The sequence below is a fragment of the Poecilia reticulata genome, linkage group LG3 (genome assembly GCF_000633615.1).
Source record: "Poecilia reticulata strain Guanapo linkage group LG3, Guppy_female_1.0+MT, whole genome shotgun sequence".
In the NCBI taxonomy this organism is placed as follows: domain Eukaryota; kingdom Metazoa; phylum Chordata; class Actinopteri; order Cyprinodontiformes; family Poeciliidae; genus Poecilia; species Poecilia reticulata.
In genome coordinates this window covers 15,764,676-15,787,671 of record NC_024333.1, presented here as the reverse complement: position 1 = coordinate 15,787,671, position 22,996 = coordinate 15,764,676, and the positions used below count along the sequence as shown (strand labels likewise).

General features: G+C 41.3%; 1 protein-coding gene across 2 annotated transcripts in view; it reads right to left on the bottom strand.

Annotated features, from left to right (window-relative positions):
* Nucleotides 1-6,097: 6,097 nt before the first annotated feature.
* The window catches only part of ankrd11 (ankyrin repeat domain 11), a 122,007-nt gene continuing 105,108 nt past the window's right edge, over nt 6,098-22,996 (bottom strand). The window contains exons 5-14 of one of the 2 annotated variants that reach the window (XM_008405125.2): nt 19,368-19,538; nt 18,092-18,292; nt 17,849-17,991; nt 16,858-17,005; nt 12,343-16,759; nt 9,611-12,257; nt 8,907-9,005; nt 8,379-8,522; nt 8,186-8,278; nt 6,098-7,519 (exon numbers count right to left, since the gene is read on the bottom strand). In XM_008405125.2, coding sequence (XP_008403347.1) covers nt 7,334-7,519; nt 8,186-8,278; nt 8,379-8,522; nt 8,907-9,005; nt 9,611-12,257; nt 12,343-16,759; nt 16,858-17,005; nt 17,849-17,991; nt 18,092-18,292; nt 19,368-19,538 — 8,249 coding nt within the window. In that variant the 3' untranslated portion in view covers nt 6,098-7,333. The remainder of the gene's footprint in view (nt 7,520-8,185; nt 8,279-8,378; nt 8,523-8,906; nt 9,006-9,610; nt 12,258-12,342; nt 16,760-16,857; nt 17,006-17,848; nt 17,992-18,091; nt 18,293-19,367; nt 19,539-22,996) is intronic. The other variant, XM_008405127.1, reaches the window with a different exon arrangement.

Below are 22,996 nucleotides of genomic sequence, written 5' to 3'. Positions count from 1 at the left end.
TGCCTGATGCAGCTGTCGTTGAGTTTTGCTGGGATCTGTAGTCTATCTTTAGAAGTGCTTCACACTTAAATTTTCTTTCAGCAGATGACTCATGTTAGCTTCATGTGACTGAGACTGGAAGCATCGAATTACTGTATTAATGAAGAAGGAACGCTCCTTGGAGATATGACAACATTGTTATAATTCACCCATTTCCCCCTCTCTGCACCACCCAGGTCCGTTTGCCAGTTTTGGGACCCGACCAAAACCCCTCAGTGTCACTACCTTGAGAAATAATGAGATTTGGTTAAGTATAAAACAGGCTTTAATGCCGAAAAATGATCAAATGTTATGGCTATGTAAGCGTGCAGCAGTGTGTGTGAGTAAACAGATAAAAGAAAGAGGAAAAACACAATCATTTTATCCATAACATCATCTTCAGACAGACTTTTCTATATTGTGACGAGCTCGTATTTCTGCTTAAGAAGCTTCGGCTAAAATTAGTCACACAGCCACACCTTCAGCGACTAAAAACAATGAGATTTTCAACTCGACGCAATAGTTTCAGTAGGGTAAATTCAAGTCATTTGAATAAACTATCCCTGGAGAAATGCTCAATATGGGTACAGACGTGAAAGTCAAGAGAGGGACTGAATGTCAGACTCGGACTAACTCCCTCCAGTAATAATGATTACTTTAAAGTGTGGATTTGAAACCAAAATCTTTGAGACTGGCAGAAATGGGGGTTTTTCCAGTAATTTTAATTGTGGTTGGATTTCATTTTTTGCCAGATAGTTCTACTGTTTACTGTAATTAAGTACTAAACATCTCAGAACGTATTTACTGAGAAACATTATGTAAATTATGCTTATATATTTACATGGTGGCCTTCCTCTTTCATGACTGCATGTTTCCCTGCATGCGAAGCATCTTCTGGAGTCATTTTTAGAGATGGAGACATTAATCTACATTAGCGGTTCTCGACGTGGGCGGTACGTCCCCCCAGTGGGCGTTCAGAGGACGCCAGGGGGCGCTGGCGGACAGCTTTACAAAAGGGGGGCGCTGGGATGCCTTTGGGGGGCGTTTAGTCAAGGTAAACTTTACACCTTAAATGCACAACAATGCCAGTTTAGACTTTGAGCAACTTGGTAAAACTGTATTGTGTAACATTAAATCATGCTTGGCTGCAACTGYATYGATKGCAGCTCTTCTTCTATTCAGTGTTTGTTAGCTTCTGTTAGCTTCTTGGCGCAGCTCCGTTCTCCTGCTACTGGTAGCTAAAATCACGATACCCTCACCACTGTGTATCCCTCTGAAAAATGAACCCATTTAAATAAAGAAATCAAGAAATCCCTCCAGGGGTGATACCAAGATAGAGAGCGTTCATTTTATAGCGTTAACACTGGTGCTGTAAGTGAAACGGGGTGATAGAACAACCCAGCACTTTTAAATTTCAATAATCAGAATGCAGAAATTGTTTCCGTTGTTTTAAAAGGTTTATGTCAGTCTGCCTTTTCTCCATCGATACGCTTCCCGACCGCCCTGCACCTTAGGGGCTTAAAAAAAAAAAAAAAGACGCGCACATTGCGCAAAACTGAAACAGGAGAAGCGGGACATAAAACGGAGCGACGAACTAGATGTGAATTATGGCATAAAAACAGAGAATCCGACGCTGAACAGTGAAAAATTAACATATGATGTGAAACACATGACGATTAGGAGAACAAAATGCAAGAATAAACTAAGAAACTAAAGACAGAGGAATAAACTGGTATGGCAAGACCTTTTAGAGCAATAATTAATACAGAGACTGTATGGCAAGAATAAACAGACACTATTTCCAGATAAAAAGTAAAATAATTTTGTTGAAATGTCATGGGTTTGTTGAGACCATATCTAGTACTGAGAATAAATATCTTACAGACCATAACAGTAAAGAACTGATCACTTATTTATGTTTTTAATTAGATTTTATATATTTATTTCTTCAATATTATTTTTCATGTCAATGTTAATGTCATGAGGCTGATGACTCCATGACACTTTCAATTTGACTCATTAGGATTTGATTAAGAACCAGATTTGTTCTTTGTAATTTCTGTCCAGTAAAACTATTAATCTATAAATCAATAGACAGGTCTATATAAAGATATAATCCATGTTTCTGTCTCATATTTGTATGGCATTAAAAGGACCTGGAACTTTTGTTTTTCCACTGAAAGCTCAGGTTTGCACAATAAATGCCATGTGGGTGAAATTTTATGGATGATACTCTGATGTCCCATTCTCCTGAAGGTAGCACAGAGCTGCACCACCAGAAACTGACAAACACTGAAGAGAAGAAGAGTTATGATTAATAATGTAGTTACAGTTCTATCCATGTTTTAATGTTGCAGAGCTCAGTCGTTTTGCAAATAGTTCAAAGTTTAAACTGGCATGTTGTACATCTTTTATCTGGTCATTTTGTGGAAGATTTAACAACGAGAAAATGGCACAAAATAAGAATATTGTTTCCACTCTGATTGGCTGCTGTTAGGCCTACCAATTTTAACTTGAATGTTCATTGCATTTTTCGTAGACACCTGTGAAAATAATTTCTATTCCCATGTCTTTTTTGTTCTCTGGGAAATTATTTTTGATGAAAAATACAGAAACAAGAATAAAAATCAAATCATCTACAATAGTGATAGTAATATTAATGATAAAATAATCAGTGCAAAGTAGCCTGCAAATTCTTTGGTGGGGGCGGTGAGGAACATGGATAAAGGCTAGGGGGGCGCTGGCCCGAAAAAGGTTGAGAAACACTGATCTAGATAGTTGGTTGCTTTCTGAAACCCTTTTTTTATGCACAAGTGTAATTGTTGATGTTTTCACTGCTTGTTTGCTGACCTCTTAGTCTAGAGACCCTCACCTCTGCCTGCTGCCAATTCACTGCTCTGCCAGATTCCCATTGAAAAACAATGACGAGCACTTTTTAATTTAATAGAAACCGTTATAGTCTTCTAATTCAGTTGAGCTATTCTCAATAATCTCAGGTGGTATTTTTGGGGGAACAACAGAAACCGTGCACAAGAGGTTCAGTAACTTTGCATTTTATCTTACAGGGACCTTATATAAATGTGTGTGGGAAGAAGAGGTTTAGTTATTGTCAAAACTGTTGGCCACTCCTATTACTGTTGGTAATTTATCATGAGAGTGGATAAGAAAGGCAGAAGTAGCAAGCACAGAAGAACCAGCAAACATCTGGTAATATTTCAAAATTTTATTAACGAACATAATCTCTGAGGAACAACAGCAGTTCTCGCGCTCTCTGTACATGCAACGGTAGAAAATAACAATTTAGAATTTTTGCCTTTCAGTCTNTCATGTTCATTTTCTCTCATTTAAAATTTTTTTTTTGCCTTTTATTCTTCGCCTCTTTTTTTTTTTTTTTTGAATTTTTTGCAGGAAATCAACAGCTGGAGGTGAAAGTACTGAAAGTTCTGTTACAGCACTGACGATAGCATCAACAACCCCCTCGTAGACCACCCTCAAAAACCCCTTTAGCTGCTCCAACAATATGTACACAAATAAACTACATTGTACAAATAAAAAAAAGAAAATAGTTACATTGTTACATCATAATCACCTGCAGCGAGCGCACACAGCTCGTTGCTGTTAGAACCCCACATTCTACGCAATTTTTTTCAGACTAGTACAAAGAGGAGGGTGCAAAACGTCCTGGGAGGTTTTATTTACAGAGCTATGTACAGTATGTCTCTTTCACGCATTACAAGGAGGAAAATTTACACAGCGGAGACCAACTTCAACTTAAAAAAAAAAAATAAAAATACCACAGGTGTCAGAAAAAAAAACACAAAAAGAAAACAATAAATAGTTTAATTCTCACCATTTTAAGAGTAGTTCTCCAGGCTTTTTATTAGTCATTTTCCATTCTAAAAATAAAGGAACAAACAGCTACAGTCTGGGTTTTAATTAATAATAATAAAAAAAACAAACAAAACAAACAAAAACGGCTTGAAATTGTGATTTTTATACAATGAAAAAAAAAATAGCCTTTATGTCTACGTATGTCCAGTAAGAAATAATCAAACCTAGAATAAACATTATGAGTGAATGTGAGGAGAGTAGAGGTAATATGTTGCTGACTGAGGCTAGCATCTGTTATCACCATGGCCAAGTGCTCTACTGTGCATCTGAGGACCGAGTCTCGAATTGTTGAATGTTCACACCGGAGAATCGACGTGTGCGGACCCGTCAAGTCTATTGCTGTGTGCGGCGGCGGGGGCGGGGTTCGCCTATCTGACGTGTCAAGCCATCACCATTTCAAGCCTTTGTGATTCTAAGAAATGACTGATCACACAAGCACAACGAAAGGCGGAGGCTCAAACCGTTTTAGAACAAACTGGGGTTAAACGGAAACGCTCTTTCGTGTCTTGTAAACAATAGTGAGATTCTCTGGGGTGTGGGCTCGATGTAGTTTTTGGGAGGGGTTTACATTCTGCTCAATAAGCAATGTGATTGACATGCTGGGAACTAATAAAAAAAAAGAGAGAGAAAACAAACCAAAGAAAGCACAAGATAAACAACATTCAAAACCCACGAACAATTTTCTAAAAGTAAAGAAAAACCACACGTACACAAAGACTCTGAACAAACGCATCTTCATCCCCAAAGCTGAAGAACCCAGACGATAAAATAAAAACAAGACAAAAAAAACAAGCAACTGGCTATTTGTCGGCAAAACATGTTTGTTTTGCCAACCAGGGTGAGTGCGAGCCATACATGTAAGCCATCTTGTCTGCACAGTGTAACAGCAACAACCATTGCACTTGACTAGACATACCATACACAGCTGTGTTCAATGCGACAGTGTGGGAAAATATTAGTTTCGGATAATATTGCCATCAGGATATAGAAGCAGCTCTGACACACAGACAAGCAGGCAGCCTATGTGTTGGGTCAGGAAAGCTTTTCAAAACCACTAAAAGTAGGGATCAATACAAACTAACATTTTATGGGAGTTTTATTATAAAAAAAACTGATTTTCTTTATGCTCTTTCTCCCCCCCCCCACCACAGTGACTGTTAATATGTGACTTTTTTGTTTGTTTTTGGTTTATTCTAAGATTTAAGTCTCATAGCTGTCTGCTTGGGCCCGACAGGAAACGGCAAAACGCCTCCACACACATGAACAATACGAGGAAGTAAGCTAACAATTAAAATCCCTGACAATCCCCATGTCGATTCCACGCTAGAAAAACACAACTGTAACTTTAATGGAGCTAAATGTCTAATTAACCCCTTATCGTTTTGTAAACTAACAAACTGTCACACCAAAATCCTATGTGGGAACTTTATCTTCCTATGGGTTGTAATAAAATTCAACTCTATTTAAAAACATCACCTTAAATGAACAGTAAAAGGGCTCGTGCAAAACCAAATAAGGTTAGATATTTTGGCGCCACCTGGTGAGTACGGCTGGTAGAGCACCAATATGGGAGGAAAGGTGGCAGATGGGCTTGACGGATATGCTTGGAGTCCTTTCAGTGGCTAAGACAACTCTTCAGGCTGTGAAGATCGGATGAGAAGCGAAGAGCTGAAAGACCCGTGTTCTTGTGATTTATGATGGTAAAAAAAAAAACCCAAAAAACCGATTCCCAGATCTAGAAATTAAAAACAATCCAGCAAAAAAAAAAAAAAAATGACGACACTTATAATTGTTTTACTTGTGAATGACATCTCTCTTTCAACCATATATAACTATGTGGCTTTGCCCAACGAGTTTTTTTTTCCACTGAAAAAAGGCATTTTCTTGGTTAAAAAATTTTCTGATATAATTGTGTAGTAAAGCAATGAATAATAATCCTCTGTTTACTCTTTAAATAAATCCTTAATATCTATTCTGCTACATCTGAGGGGCTGTATGGTGGTGGGCCTGCGGCAGGCCCGAATAATCCAGAATTAGTATCAGCCAGCTTGTTGCGCTGAGGTGACTCTCATCCAGGTGAGCTGACTGAATCTACAGATGAGTCTTTCAAATACTGACAGAACTGTGTACACAATTTGGCCCATTGGATATGAGAGGGGAAAAGTGCTGCCCATAAGTGAACTGTACATAAAAAGATAATTTTTTATTTCTTTTCGTTTTTTTCTCTTTACATGTAACTGAGTGATATTACAGTACATAGGTTATTTACAACTGTGCAGTAATGTGTGGCAAAATAAATTATCTAGAAGGCAGCAAGAATACATTGGTTAACGAATATAAAAACTGTACATAATTTACGGAATACAACTTTTTTTCTGTTTTGTTTTTTTTTCCATTAAACTAATATTGGCTCTGTAGTGTTTCAAGTCACTTCCTCAGAAACAATGAAATGCCCAAGTAAAGAAATAGACAAAAACAAACAATATTTCTCTTCTCCTGCCAAACCACAATATCTCAACAGTCTCTTTGAGAATCAACATTCGTTAGGTTTGTTTGTTCTGGTTGTCCTGTGGTGTTTTTGCAGTCCATGGCGGTCTGGTGTGTTCGTGTCAGAGCAAGCGGACCCTCTGAGGGACACTCCGGACTGTCCTCAGGGATCTGCGCTCTGCTGTTCGGTTTAGCCAGGCTAAGAGGCTGCAAAGTCAGTCTTTCTCTCAGACTCTGGGCACTGGCATGCTCACACATCGTTACGCTGCTTCAGCTTTCTTACTCTATCGCTTAGCTGTTCTGCAGAGTGGGGAAAAAACCACCAGTAGCTGGCTGTAGCTTCCTGAAGCTGTTGAAGATCCATATGAAATGCTGGGGCTCCTTTTCCTCCATCTGGGTCAGCGCTGACCTCAGTCTGGATCTCCTGCCCACCGAAAGCGCTGCGTCAACAGAGGAGGGTCCTCCTCGGGTCTCCCTCTGGATGGGCACCAGGCTGCTGGGAGAGCTCCTCTGATACATTCTCCTAGTGGTGATGGGTATTGAATCAAGGGGCAAAAACAAAACAGAAAATAAATCTCTGTCCCCCTCCCCCCCCGTCTCACCATAACTGAGCACTAAGGAGATGTGTCCCGGTGTCAGAGCCTCAAAGCAAAAACTGTTTCTGCTTCACACACTCTGATCAAACTAAAGCGTAAAAACTCAGAGGATGAAAGTGCAAGTTGTGTATTTTTCTTTTCCTCCAGTAAAAAGTTTCCATCTTCATGGAAGGGAATCAGAAGCAAGTTTCTCAACTTTACCCCTTTTCTAAAGAATACAGTTTTTCCTGTAGAAACTCCTCTTTCTAACTTGATAGCCCTTTCCATTCGTTCGCGTCGACGAAGTCTCTTAAAGAAGTGACTCGGATTGAATCGTGTCTCGATCTCAGCGCACTGGTGTGTCACACAGGCAGGAGAACAAAGTCGTCGTTGACGTCCACCATCGGTACGTAGAAGGACGGCACTTCGTTGACGCAGAGGGATTTGTGCCCGGCAGGATCCAGCTCCTGAACCTTTAACTGCCACTCCATCCTCTGCACCGCGTTGAGGGCTGCCGCCTCGTGCTGCTGGCGCATCAACAGACATGTCTGAGGGGGGAAAGCAGAGCAGAGACCTTATTAGGTTTGCACATAAAGAAAGCAGTGGCTTTGCATACATATTAGAGTATCAAAGTAAATTTACTGCAGTAGTTACACTCAAAAAGTGAAACTCATTTATTACATGCAATCACTATGTAGAGTAGAGTGATATAGTTCAAGTGTTAAATAAAAAAAAAAGGCTTACATTGACACATCTCCAAAACTCAACTTTTCAGGAAAGGTCAATTTAACACAAAAGCTGGTAACGTGCTTCTAATGCAGAAATGTCCTGTACTATACAGTATATCCATGCTGCTGGTTAACCTATTTTCTAAATGTTTTCCCTCCACTAAACTTAATTTGCAAACTGTGTCAATAGCAGTGTGATGGACAACTGTTAAAGTGAGCATTGTTCTTCATGATTGTGTAGGTAAAAACTTGTAACATTTCTGTATGAAATACATATGTAATACTAAACATTCTTATTTTCTGGGAAACTGAGCTTTGTACTTTCATTAGATCCAAGTCAACAATTAAAACTAACTAACAGAAACATATCACTCTATGCGTAAAAGAATAGCTGAGTTTCACTTGTTGCAGTGCAATATGTATTAATGTCATTCTGATTTACTGAGAACCACCTGTATTCAATCACTATGGGATGTAAAAAGTTACCTTCATGCGGTCGTATTTATCGTCGACATCCTGGATCCAGGAAATAAACTGACGTGCATTGAAGCGATCTCTAACAGATTTGTTTTCATCACCCTAAAAAAATGACGACATGTTACAGATGGAACTCAGCATTGGGTTAGTTAGTAGGTGACTTCCGACCTCAGGTTAAAGTGTGCTGCTACATATCACCCACCTGACTTTCAGATGGCATGTTGTACACTTCAGAGTCCAACAGCATTGTACAGGCACTGAATGGCACAGCCTGATTGGCTATTGTCCTTGCTGCTCTGCAGTGGACCCTTAAAACCTCCTGTTCACATGAAACTATCAGTTTCTCCTGCAAACAGAAAACACAACAGAGAGAAAAAGAAATTCAGCAACAAAGTAGAACGCCAGGATGACGGTGTGTTCTTCAGATTGGTAGATAACAGTCTTGATCTACAAAGCATGTTTCACATAAATGGCTGCGACTTAATTAGAGACGGAGATGAAAAAGATTCAGCCCTACAATTCACTCTGGCTCAACCTAAGCGCAGGGACTATGCAGATTTCGCATGCATTCTGATAAAAAAAAAAGGGGGCTTTGATCTTTCAAAGGAGTGCTAATGGCATTCGCTGAATAAGTGTGAGGCTGAATGTGTGAGAAAAGGCTGAATTTAGGAGAAAAGATATTTCAGGAGAATAGACGAGGCTTGTAATGTCCAGATGATGTATTTCTTACCCGCTCTATGCTGTGCTGCAACCTGAGCTTTCCTCTTACTGCCTCCTGTTGCCTGAAGAGCTCCCTCAATGGTTCAGACAGTGATGGGGGTGGGGCAATCTGATGAGCAAAACAGAACAAACTTTAAAAACCTTTGTACAGCTTTTCGTTGTGAAACACCACATTTTCATCCTCAAATAAACACCTTCAATAGACAAGCATGCAAAAGACACTGATCCATAAGTGATGTATTTGCTGTGCGTCTAAGCTTTCAAAAATTAAGGATGGAGAGAGTTATTTGCGTATATTTGCCTGTTTGAAGTCAACAAATCCTTAATATGAATAAAAAAGTATTAGTTTCACTAGGAGATTTTATTACTTATAACAAGGTTCCCCCAGTTCCAGTCAATATTGTCTGGCAGGGACAAAACATTAACAAAAAGTACTTTTGTTGTAACTTGTATCTTGACATAAGTTAAAAAAAAAATCGGTAGCAGAATGAGTACATAGCAATAGTAAGGAAGTATTGACTTAAAAAACCTATATCCTGCTGAAAAATTAGATGCAAGTTAGTTTTGTCTTATTTCAAGTGTACATAGATGTTTGCACAATAAACTAGATAAATATTTTTGTGTGTTTGCAGTGTATTTCCAGCAGCTGGTGCCAGATTAAGTCTATTTTTGGATGCTCAACATGCTGTCCCTGCTGTAGGCAGCATTACTTACCACAGGAATGTGAAGCTTGCTGAGGGGTTTCCCGTCCAGCAGGTAGGAGCCGGTGTAGGTCACATACTCAGCGTAGCATTGCGGGGCCTGAGGGGTGATGTAGCACAGAATCTTCCTCTTCTCCTCAATCTTCTTCCTTATCTGCAGGTACTCAAAGTAAGGGTTGGACCGGTCACTATGGTAGGGCTCGATCTCATCTAGTTTGATGGCATTGACGACGACGGCTAAGGTCTGCTGGATCATCTCTCTCGTCTGCTGCATTGCCGTGTTCACGAGCTGAACCTGGACTTGCGGCCCGGAAGAACGAGGGAATTTTCTTTTCCGTGGATGCTGCGTCTGGGAGTCCTCTTCATCCATGGCGACCGGGCGACCTTTTGTGGTTTTAGTGGAAACCACTAATGTAGAAGTTGGGACAGACACTGTAGTGGTTGAATGAGATGCATCAGTAGAAGCACTGAGCCCAGAGTCTTTTTCTTTCTTCTGAGCAGGTGAGGAAGACACAGAGTTGGGTGTTGGCGTTCTTGTTGGAACTGGGTTGCTGCTTACCGCTAAACTGGTGTTCGCAGCGGTGGCAGCAGCTGAGGAGTTAGTTATGGTGGATGCAGCAGGGGCAGCGGTGGCATTATTCTTGGCGCGATATCGTGTAACTCTCTGAGGGATTTCCTCCATCTTCTTGGTGGTATCTACAGGGATGGGTACAGGTGTGGGGGGGACTGGTGATAGCTTAGATGGGGGTTCCTGAGTGTCGGAAGGCTCCACTGTGCTGGGGAGAGTTACTGCCACTGAGAGGTGAGGACTGCACAACACAGAGTCTGCTACAGTATCACACACGTCCTCAGGCTTTGCAGAAGATTCCGACTCCAGCGGTAATTGCACTGACTCCGGGAGGGAGTGGATTTGTACATGATGGTGCTGACTGGAATTTGAATCTGCAGGTGAATACAACATAATGGAATCGGATTCCTCATGAATGCCATATGGTAGCTGTCTTTCTAAAACCCCAGCATGTGGCTGGTTAAGAGACAGCACGCCATTGGTAGGCACACTTAGAGGCTCTGGATCCATCTCATGCTGGAAGTTGGTGGGTGGAGACGGAACCACAAAGTCTTGTTGAGTAGATTCCTCTAAAACAAGGTCTCCAGAGGGGCATGGGGTCTTTGACAGAGGTGGTAGGCCTACTTCCATTATGTCTGGATCATCTCTGTCTGGGATATTGTGTCTGATGTGAGCCGACACTGTCTTGTTGTGGTCAGTCAGTTCATGATCTCGCGGCTCGGCTTCTTCTGACTTGTCTGGTAGTGGCAGGACGGGTAAAGAAAACGGACCTAGATCATCCAGTTCATCTGGATCAGGTGTGAATGAATTGGTCCATTGCACCACTGGCTCCGGGACAACTGGTGGAGGGATGTGATCTTCAGGGGTAGCACTGAAGCTGTGTGTGCTTTGTCTGCTGTCTGGGTCCACACATGTGGGCTCCGTAACCAACTGGTGTCCGTTTTCAATAATCGGCTTGTTGCAGTCCTGGAAGAAAGATTCCAGCCTGTTGGAGGACGATGAGGTATTTAAATAGTTGGGTTCCTCATCCAGAGCTGTGTCAGGCCTCTCTGGGGAGGGGATTTCAGCAACAGCCTCCTTCTGCTCTTCCAAATCCTCTGTCTCCTCTCTATGCCACCTATTCCAGGTCTCATAGCTGACCGAGGTGTGTCCAGACAAGGGCTGCAGATCGTTCTCAGAGTGGGAGTAAGGGCTAGTTATTTTTGAGACGGCAGCTTCAATCTCCCCGTGATTAGATTTGAGGTCCATGTCGGCGTTCCAACCCATACTGTGATCAAAGCAGCTTTCTCCATCGTTCAGCGCAGATTGCTCTGGGGACAACTGTTGGATGTCAGCCTCCTGTCGGTCCGGAGACTCTGCAGGCCAGCTCTTCCTCAGATGGTCCTCATCTTGAGGGGAGAAAGAACATGGATCTCTTGTTGGTTCTTGCTCTTCCATCACAGAGTGGACTTCGTCATGTCTGTCAATCATATCAGTTTCTTCTTCTTCTTCGTCGTCTTCTTCTTCATCTTCCACTTCCTGTGCCCGATGCTTTTCCATAACGCAGGGAAGATCTGAGTGGACCAGATTCGGTTCACTGTGGTGAGGTTCCGAGTTATCATCGATATCCAAAGAAGGTAAAGCAGCAGGAGCGGGCGTTGGTGGTGCAGCGATGTCAAAGCACGGCTCCTGGGGATCTGGTCGGTGGACAGGCGTGGACGGTTTGGGCAAGAAACTGTTGTAGACGCTCTCAGGAAGGTGTTCGTTGCCCTCTGTGAGAGCAAGAGCTGCCGACACCCCATCTGGTGTCGGATGGCCCGACTCCCGCCGAGGAGAGAGCATCCTCATCGGAGAGAAATAGGGTGATGGCAAACATTCCAGTCTATTCACAGTTATTGGCTTGTCCTCAAGAGGTTGAGAAGAAGAGGTTTGATCGTATTCAGCAGCAGGATCGTTCTGCTGCCGGAGAAACTTGTCGGATTCGGATTTAAACTCATTTTCCAGAGGTCTGCGGACATTAGATGACGCCGAGCGGCTGACAAGTGGTAGCTGGAGGTTCTTTGCCGGAGTAGGACAAGTTCCCTCCTGGAAACTCTGGGAATTAGAGTACCTGCTGGGTAGACAACAGAAAGACAGAATTAGAAAATATTCCACACACAATCATAATCATAGTTTCACTGGATGCTTTGATACTTTACCTTTCAAAAAAGGTTGGAGAGCAGGCATTCATTGAATTTAACATGGCTGATGAATTCTGGCAGTCCAGTCCATCCAGCATGATGTCAGGGTAATCCTCTGGACTGCAAGACGGGGTGCGTGGAGTCTGCATCACTTCCTCAAAGCTGGGGCAGGAAATTACAGATGTTGGTGTGGGGACCCCGGTTGGTCTAGTTTGATCTGGTCTGGGGGAAGCAGGGAGGTTCTCCTTCATTTGGTGCCCAGTCATCCAATCCTTTGAGCTCTGACTGTCGGTAGGCTGGAACTTCCTCCCCGGAGACATCATCTGAGCAGGAAGGCCCACATCCTTTAGCTTTTTCTCTTTCAGACCCGATTCCAAGCTGTTTGATTTCTTTGTAGATAGTTCATTGCGATTTTTCTTTACTTCCTCTGTGGACTTTGCTTTGTCTTTGAGTTTTGGGTCCCCGGTTTTGGGCCTCAACCTCTCCATCTGTTTCATTTTCTCCTTTTGCTTCTTGATGCAGGCTCTTACCTCCTGATCTCTAAGACTCAACATCTGACCAAAACTTGTCATTTGATAACCATCATCCACCATCAGCTTATCACGTTGACGAATGTCTTTCCGCACTGGCTCTTTGGACTGTGAGAGCTTTTCATTTTCATCCTTAGCTTTAGATTTACTGTGGTCCATTCTGTTGTCCTTGTCCAATATGTCCCGATTTCTGTCCTTTTTGAGATCAAATTTGGGACTTTGCTCCTTTGATCTTTCTTTCAGAACCGTGAGCTGGGGGCTATCTTTCAAACCAGACTTCACATCCTCTCTGGAGTGCTTAAATGACCCAAAGCCATCCATATACTTATTCTTCTCCTCCTTAACTTTATCTTTATGTTTCTCCTTTTTCTTTTTGTCCTTCATTCTGTCACCAATCATACCAGTGGATTTCTCTTTGTCCTTTTTAGACATCTCTTTTTCAAATTCCAAAGTTTTATCAAAGTCGTCATCACCATCTCCCTTGCCTCCGAACGGGAATGTGTAAGGGTCAGCCTCCAGAGGCATGGGCTCCTTCTCGAAGGGTAGACTCTCTCTGCGGCTATAGGACTCTCGGTTCTCCCCAGTTTTGTCACGTTTATCTCCTTTGTCTTTCTTGACCTTTTCTTTCTCCTTGTCATGGCTCTTCTTAGACGAGGAAGATGAGGAATGCCGGAGTCTCTCTTTGTCTCTGAACCGATCCTGTGGTGTGGACATGGACAGAGAATCTCTCCTGTCCTCAGAGATATCAGTCAGGTTCAGCGAGTCGTAGTAATTGGTGAGCACTGGCTCATGGCCTCGATCAGTAAAACTATCTGAGGAGATGTCGCTGTTCTTGTCGTTGGAGTCATCTTTGTAGTCATTCATAGCCTCCTCCTCTAGTTTTTCCAACATGGACTTTTCATTCTCACCACTGCCCTTAGAGGGTTTTCTCTCCTTTGAATGGTCTTGCTTGTCTTTATATTTGCTCTTTGTCTTCTCCTCACTTGTGTCCCTTTTGTCCAACAGTTTTTGCTTGTTTTTCTTTTCCTGGTTAGAGTCCACTGACATTCTGTCTTTCCTTTCCTTATATTTTCCATCGACTGAATCCTTTTTGTCTTTGTTGTGTTTTTCCAGGGAGCCTTTCCTCTCTTTCCCCGAGTCAAATGAAGCCTTGTCTTTTTTCTTCTCTTTATGGTCTTTGTCTTTTGCCTTTTCTGTGTTGTGTTTGGTGTCCGCAGATGATTTTCTCAGCTTTTCAGAGTGGAAGTGATCCATTTCGTCCTGATCGGGTGTCAAGTCTTTTCTGATGGAACCTGACCCAACAATGACCGTGCTGCTGTAGCTATCCTCGTCGTCATCACTTTCATCTGTAAAAATGTCAGCAATCTTGTACCATGATCTTTCTCTGATCTTCTCAGGTTTTCTCTCCTCTTTCTTGACTTCTGAAAAATCCTTCTCCCGGTCAGCATGTTTATCTTGAGAGGACTTCTCTTTCTTGTCCTTTGTCTGTTCTGAGGACAACTTTCGATCTTTCTCTTTGCCATGCGAGTCTTTGTGTTTGTCTTTGGATCCCTCCTTCTTGTCTTTGGTGCCCCGGTCTTCATCTTTTTCCTTGACAGTTTTCTCAGTGGAGCTTCGCTCACTCTTCTCCTTCTCGTGGTCAGCTCCTTTGTCTTTCGTTTTGTCCTTGTGCTTGTCGGTTTTTGTCTTTTCCCGTTTCTCTGTTGCTTCTCCTTTCTTTTCTTTCTCCTTTCCAGAATGGTTTCTGTCTCTGACAGCATCCATGTCTTTAAAGAAGGCGTCATTACAGTATTCATCTCCTATAGATTCCTGCTTAATTTTCTGATCTTTCCTTTCTTTTACACTATCATACGAGTCTTTACGATCACGACTGCTCTCCAATGAGTCCTTGTCTTTTTTGTCTTTCACTGTGTCTGTGGACTCCTTCCTTTTCTTGTCTTTTTCGAGCGAGTGGCTAGAGTTCAGTTTTTGTTTTTCTAGCCAGTCTTTTTTCTTCTCATTTGTCTTTTCTGATGAGTCTTTTTCTTTTTTCTTTGACGTTGCTTCTTTCTCTGATCTTTTGTCGCTGTGCTCCGACTTCTTGTCTTTTACTTTGTTTTCTTTTCTCCTTGTTTCTTCTTTAACAGTCTCAACAATTAGCTTAACTGTGTTGTTGGATTTATATTCCTTGACTTCTTTAATGGGAACATCCCAGCTGTCATCTCCATACAGGGAGGAACCAGAAGACATCTCAGAACCCCACCTATCATGATGGTCATCTGATGCACTGAGCTTTGTGTCCTCTAGGTTGAGGAAGCGGTTATTAATGTCATAGCCTTCATGGTCAGACTCTTCTTTCAGTGTTTTATCTTTTTTACATTTCTCCCTCTCGTCTTTGGTGTTTTTCTCCTTGTCCACCTTGAGATGCTTCTCCTCTTTCTGTTCACTCTTCCTGTCTGTCTTTGAGGAGGATTTTTCCTTGGACTTCTTCTTTTTATCCTCTTTGTGGGGCTTCTGTTTATCCTCCTTGGGTTTCTCTTTTTCTTTGAAATTTCTTTCCTTGTCGGATTTTGCAGGCTTCTCCCTTTCCTCTTTGTTTGCCTTATCCTTTGAAATATCTTTTGCCTTTTTGCTTTTCTCCTCTTTTGCTGTTCTGTGAAGATCTTTTCCAGATGACCAATCTTTATCTTCAGACTTTGCTTTCGAAAACCTGTCATCCTTTTTCGAATGGTCTTTGTCATATTTAGATAGTTTGATCTTGCCCTCAGTGACTGATTCGGACTCAACAATTAGGGACTTCTGTCTCGAATCATCAAAGTCAAAAGAGTAGCTCTTGACAAATTTCTCATTCATGTCCTGATTGAGAACAACACTCGGAGCATTGTCTTTTTCCTTGTTTTTATGTTTGTGCTTCACTTTATGTTTTTTAATCACTTTTCCATCCATATCAGTTTTGGAGGCAGCGCTGTCTGCAGTAGAGTTTTTATAGAGATCAGAGTTTTTCTTGTCAATGTTACTGTGCACAATGTTGTTCTTTTTCTTGTTTTCCTGTGCTTTTCTCTTGACCTGCTTTACCGACTCCACACTTGAATCAGAGTACTCAGACTCACTGACTGGATCTGAAAGAGAACTGACGTCTGACCACGGAGGTGATGACACCGTCTTCCAGCCATCTGTCCTCCACTGCTTTGGATGCTGCTCTGCTAACGAGGGCGCCTGTTTCTGAGAGTTTAAGTTTCCATGTGAGGAAGAGGAGGCATTAAAGGAAGGAGATTCTTTAACGTTCATTGAAGATGAGTCCTTGATGCTGTTTGAGCCCTTGTCATCCTCGCTTTCCAAATCTCCGCAATCAGAGTCAGACGTGCAGAATTTGTCGTTAACTTTCCCAAATCGGACTTCTTTACTGATATTATTTTTGCTCTCCTTCTTTCGCTTCTTTTTGACTTTGTTTTTGTCTTTTTGTTGTTTAGAGCTCATGCTGCCAGACTCTCTCGTCTTGGTGTTTGTTTGCTGGACTTGTTGCCGCGGCGTGGGCGCTGGTGTGAAACACAACGTCCTGTCATCCTCGTCCGAACTGTTACTGTCAGAGATGATCCGCCTGACAGTTTTCTTTGGTGTGAGTGTGTTGCTTTTGGAATAGGTTTTAACCTCCATCTTGGGTATAGAGATGAAGCTGTTGGTCTTGCTAACAGAGTCTTTTCGGAAGTCTTTTTTCAAGAGGTGTTTATCGTCTACAGGAGGGACGCGCTCCTCCTCATCATCCTCGTCGAATTCGTATTCATCTTTGACAGGCGTGACAGCAGATTTAGGTGGATCTGCAGCTTTCCCTTTTAGCTTCAGGCCCTTCTCAAACTCTGAGTCTGTGTTATTGCCGTCTACAGAGCTCGAAGGGGCAAACGAGGGCGCGTCTTCCTCCTCTGAAGATTCTGTCAGACAAAACAAGCAGAATCAGTGCACAGCCGTCAAATATCTCATAAAATTGAGAAATAATTAGGTTGTTAAAAAGATACAAAAATATACCAACCTGATGAACTCTCTTCACTTGAGGTGTAAGTGCCTTTCCCTAGTAACAGATTCAGCATAGTTGGAGAGCTGGCAACCTTTAGCGGTGTTTCACCTCTCCTGTTGCTTTGACGTGGATCTGCTCCGTAGCGTAAAAGTAGTTTCACAACCTGAAAGAAAATAAAACTTTTAACTAAAGATTTCTGAAGAACTGAACTCTGACCCCGCTGTTTTCAGACTTCTGGACTGAGGTTCTCTATTCAAATAAAAGTCAACAGAAAAAGAAGGAAAATTCAAGTAAATTGGTTACGCCTTTATTCACTATTAAATACAAATAATCTTAATAATTGCAAAGCATGGACTTTATGGTGAAATCTAAATCTAAAGATTTTAGTAAGTATGATTGCCCAAATGTTAAATTTAGTTAGAATTTGGCATATAATAAATTTACATATTTCCATCGTTACCACTTCTTTCTGCATACTTATAGAAACAATATCTATAAAATATGGCTATCTATATAACTGGCTCAGAAATTCCCAACCACAAAAAAGAATAACATCAATCTGGTTTAAAATCTCCATCTTCAATCTCAGTTTCCTTATTTTAGCTATGCAGATGTTCTTCTCCCTCTAATAATATTAGACTCTCATGTTGCCGTGTCTCTTCCTCCATGTCTTTTGAGCCAACAGTTTCCATCAACTGGAGTGGCTAGTCGCTAGCATTCCAAAGCCTTAATCACCACTAAGATGTGATCATCATGTAATGTAAACCTATAAAATAGAATTTTCACACTAAAAACCCTAACCTGAAGACTTTATGTTATCTCTGGCTTCAGTCAACATGTTGATCATATGTGTTGCAACTGGATTTCTATTTGACACAACTATTTTCATATTACCACTATAAAGGTGTTGCTGCTTTGAATTTGTCATGACATTTTTTTCTTCACTGCTTTTCTAACAATTATGACTGAATCCAAAAAAACTGACTGTTTGTCATCTTCTCTTTACCTTGAAATGTCCATTGTTGGATGCATCATGCAGAGGAGTGTCATCATCCAGACCCTTTGTGTTGACTTCAGCTCCGGCTGCCAGCAGCTGTTTGGCCACATCGTAATATCCCCTGTTGCATGCTTCATGCAATGCAGTCCAGCCTAAAGATAAAAACAATCACTGTGTCAAAAGTCTAACTGTATACAAGAGAAAAGATGCAGTTGTGAGGTGCATGGCAGAAAAAAAGGAGAAACCTCTCACCTGCAAAGTCTTTTACATTCACATCAGCTCCTTCGCTGATGAGCTCCTTGATGCGGCGCACCTCTCCACGGATAGCTGCTCGGTGCAGTCGAGTCTCTCCTCGCTCATTTCTTTTATTTACTTTGTCTTTGGTTTTAGATGCAGAGTTTGGCGTTCCCTTCTGGCCCAGACAGGACTGTGACTGATGCTTTGGTGTTGTGTCTGCCCACAGAAGACAAATGACTCAATTTAATCCAAGAATAGTCTCCTAATTCTTTTAACAGTTTATAAAAATGTGCAGGGACCATTTATGTTGTTTTCTGCAAATGCAGTCAAGTAATAGGCATTTGAAAAGCTTACACTTACAGCCACAAGGGGGCAATCACACACCATAAAGCCACAGTGCATTAAATGAAAATACTTTACTTGAGACTTTTTTTCATTTGCAAGATTAAACTCAAGCCTATATTGCATTTGCATTATTGACTTTGTACAGCTATTGTCCAAAATAACATTTGAAATACAATCACTTAATCTAAGTCAATGCCTCTGGGCACACAGGAAAGGAATTAACATATAAATAAAAGTGTCTTTGCACTGAGCTTCACTAATTTCATTCCATCTAAAATGTCAACACCAGGAGAAAAAACAACAACACAAGGTTGCAGCAATGATCCAAATATGGGCACCTAATATATTTCCAGACAAATGAATCTGTCTACCAAAATACTGAGTAAACATAATTAATTTCAATGAAAAATCTCAAAGCTCAAAGGACACTGATGAACAAGCACACACATTCTTCATGCGTTATACCATTTTTCATGTCTGCTGCCATTTGGCTCAAATAATCATATTGCACCATTAGTCCCAGAGTATTGCACTAGATAAAAAGCTCATTTTAATTTTTGTACAAACTGTATTTTGAAAATGACATGTTTGATAATACTACATTGTACTTCTCAAAATACCATCTATCACTGACAGCATGTGCTTAAATTGTTACTCCGTTTATATGCGTTGTTGTTTACGCCTGAATATCTAAAACTGGCTGAATCCAGAGGCAGGCTAAAGAGGGGGCAAAAATCAGCAGGCAAAATGCTTAAGATTTCCAAAATAAACAAAAACAAAAACAAAAACATGTGACTCATCCCCCATCTGGCTCACTTTAACCCCGCCTACGCATACTACTCTCCCCCACACACACACAGTGTCTACATATAAAGCTCCATCCAATCGTCTTTTTCTTTTCCGCCACCGGTCCACAGAAGACGTGGCCTAAATGATAAGCACGCACCTGGACTGTTGACGGTCTTCGCAGCTGTCATTTGCATGAGCAAGGCCACCTGCTGCCGCTCAGACACAGGGTACCCGGCCCGGATCCCAGGCATCCCCATTCCGAACGGCAAGCTCTTCCTGGTGTTAGTGGGCTCCTTTTTAATGCGCTTCCTCTCTGGACCTGGTTTCTCTGTGAAGTAAGCAAATGAAGATAAGAAAATGAGGACATTTTATTGGGCTGTGTTTATGTATGTGAAGATACATGTACAAGAGTTTATCAAAAATACATTTGCCATCAGTGAGAATTTATATTCTGAGGAAAAAATACTACTAATGGATGAATTCTTGGCCAGATCAACCAGCTTCAGTCAAACACTTTCAACATGGCACATATCTGAACTGCACACCACTAAAGGACAGATCTGCTGATCTAAAAAAAATCATTTTGACTGGAATGATTTGCAGTCAAATCATTGCAGTGATAAATTAATATCACTTTCACATGCGACTCACTTTTTCCAACATGATTACAAGTGTAAGTATGCATCAAACTTATCAGTGGAGTCCCTAACTATTTTGAAACATTATGACCAATGACAATGATTAGTGACAGACTGCTGCAGCTCCCAGTCTGTCTGTCGCGTGTCCCGTTCAGATTTCCGACACAGCCCCAGGAAAGCTGACCAGAGCTCAGATGAAACACCACTCATTATACACTGCTCAAAAAAATAAAGGGAACACTTAAACACTTAAGTGTTCCCTTTATTTTTTTGAGCAGTATATTTTACAACCTCTAAACAAAGCAAAGAGTTTGTGAAGAAAATCACTTATTGCAGATTTTGTCAACACACGATTAAATGCAACCTTTAGTCATTCAAGCTGATATTAATCGCTTAAGTGTCAACCCAAAAACAACTGAATGGGCTCAATGAGGACATTTGAAGGGTTAAGTTAATGCTGTGCTCCATATTATAAACAAGTCATATCCAAAAAAGAGAAAACGTGATAATGTTAACCAAGAAATACAGCAAAGTACTGCGAGACAAAACACCGTCATCAGGGAAGAAAATTGAGTAATAAAGATGTGAGGATCATTTGTAAGAGCACAACAGCTCATTTCTTAACCTACTTAACCGTATGTTAGAAGAGCATATTGAAGCTGCCTTGGAGAAACTCCAGATGGGAAAATATTTCTGTTGTTACGAAACACAGAAGAGAAACTGCAGCATCTGCTTTAAGAGCTACACCATCACAATACTAATGTAGTGTTAATAATTGTTGAGTGGTATTTTAGTGCATATGCTGTGAAACTTTTCTCCTCATTGTTGGACACGCGAATCTGTTGGACAATACAATTATTTCTATTTGGCAAATGTAAAGATGGAAGTTTTTTTTTTAAGTTCATCACTTTACATGCAATCACAGGACATATAAATTGGTCTTTTTAAAACATTGCAGCATTAAAAACATTTCAGTTTTGCTATTTTAATCCAACTCTTCCAGGTAACAAAACAAAGTATAACAGTTTTATCTGAATTCAAGTTTCAATGAAACACAGTATAAAAATGTACTGGAAGGGAAAATAAGCTAACAGATGGTAATGGCTTAGAGTGGCTTAGAATAGGCAACAGTATAGTAGTATGGTTTAGTGTTTCAAAAAAAGCACTGTTTTCTTTTTTTCACTAGGATTTTCTTTTCAGACGAGTGAAAAAACCTCCCAAAACAAAACACCGAACCCCATAATTTTTCATTTTCTGCATGTGCAACTTACTATGCAAGGGGTTTGTGGGTAGAAGTAAGTGACTGGTGTCATTAACCAGCAGCCCCTGTGGAAAGGAAGGGCCAACAGGCAGTGTTTATGTCTGTCTGTCTCCAAGCCAATCAGCCAGAATTGTCAAAAGAGGAAAAAGGGTGTGACTTGGCAAAACTGTAGTTATTATGAAATAACTGGTGTGCATTTCAACTCAACATGGCCTTGCCAAGGTCACCACTGCCTGCCAGGATTACAGGAGACACGGTGCTACTGGACAAAAGCAGCTGCTTCACGGAGACACACCCAGTAATTATTTTCAGTGGCAACATACCATCCGATGACCCACAGAGCGTACAGTTACGCATGAGTGTAGTACTCCATCACAGAGGGGCAAAAACTCCCTGTGCCAACAGGAAATTCTCTCAGCCATCAACACAAAGGCTGAAACTTAAACAGCATATCTGGATGTGTATGAACAAAGGCACGACAACAGCAATTGATACTTCATTTAGTCCAGGACTGGATGCAAAGCTCGAGGCAACAAGAAGGAATGAAGCTCGTGCTTCTGGTGTCAAAAGGCCTTCCAGGAAACTATTTTTCCAGTCACATGTACAGAGGAGATAAACTTTCACTAACATCTGTGAACACTTACGGCTAATGTGTCCTCCAGCAGTCTTTGATACACTCTCACGTTCTCCAAAGCAGTCGCCATTTACAGGCATTCCTTCTGTAAAGACAGCGGGAACCACAGAAGCAGTCCAAACATGTTTTTCTTTTCCTGCAGCAGAGCAGTGAAACAGCTAGGCTAGTTTTTCCACACTATGTTTACAAGATGAGGAAGCATAAAGGCAGTCTTACCTTAATGCACCAACAGAGAGCAAAGATGCTGGACAATGTAAAAGTCTAAGCCTATAGCTGAACAGAGAGTCAAGCTCTAGTTTGTGGGTCAGACTGAACCATACATTGGTACTATTTATGTATGTATGTGTGACGGAGGAGCAGTCACAATCCGGGACTTAATTATGAGTCCGTGTCAGCATGCGAGCACGCCCGCACACATACACACGGGCATACACACAAACATACACAATCGCTAACTTAGTTATTGTTGCAGCTTAAACTGACGCGGTTCATCGTGGGTGCACACGCGGCGTTACTGCTTCAGTTAACATATCCATCCAAAACTGTTATTTTCAGTTCCAAACATTTTCCCGGTTCTGTTTTCAAGCAGGGTTGTTTCCGGATTGTGGCACGCCAGGAGGGAGCCCCGTGATGACATAGTGATGTCAACGGAACGTACTGAGTGTTTTCTATTAAATTGAGTATTATATTTTGATCACAAGTCTATCTATCTATCTATCTATCTTCTTTTTTTCCCTAGGTATTATTTATTACTTTGTTTACTTTAAGAGTTTACTTTAGTTAGAAGTAATTGTTTAGTTGTTTTTGCTTGCTTGTTTTCAAGGATTCAAGGATTCAATGATTTTTTTTTATTGTCATACCACCTTGGGAGTTTGTGGTATGAAATTTGTACTCAGGTCCCAAATAAAGATATCCACTACAAAAAAAAAGATGAATAATAATATAAAAATGAACATAAAGTAAATTAAGTGATGTAGTTATGTGTCTGTCTGTTATGTGTCTCAAGAAATGAGGAGAAACTGCATTTGGTGCAGCTTGAGTTCAGCAATCTGATGGCTGAAGGGAAGAAACTGTTCCTCAGCCTGGTGATCTTGCTCTGGATGCTCCTCAGCCTCCTCCCTAGGGAAGCAGCTGGAACAGCCTGTGTGCAGGATGGGTGGAGTTCTTCATGATGAGGAGTGCCCTCCTCCTGCATTGTGCTGTGTAGAAGTCTGAGGTGGAGGGAAGGCTGCTCCCCACAGTCCTCTGTGCAG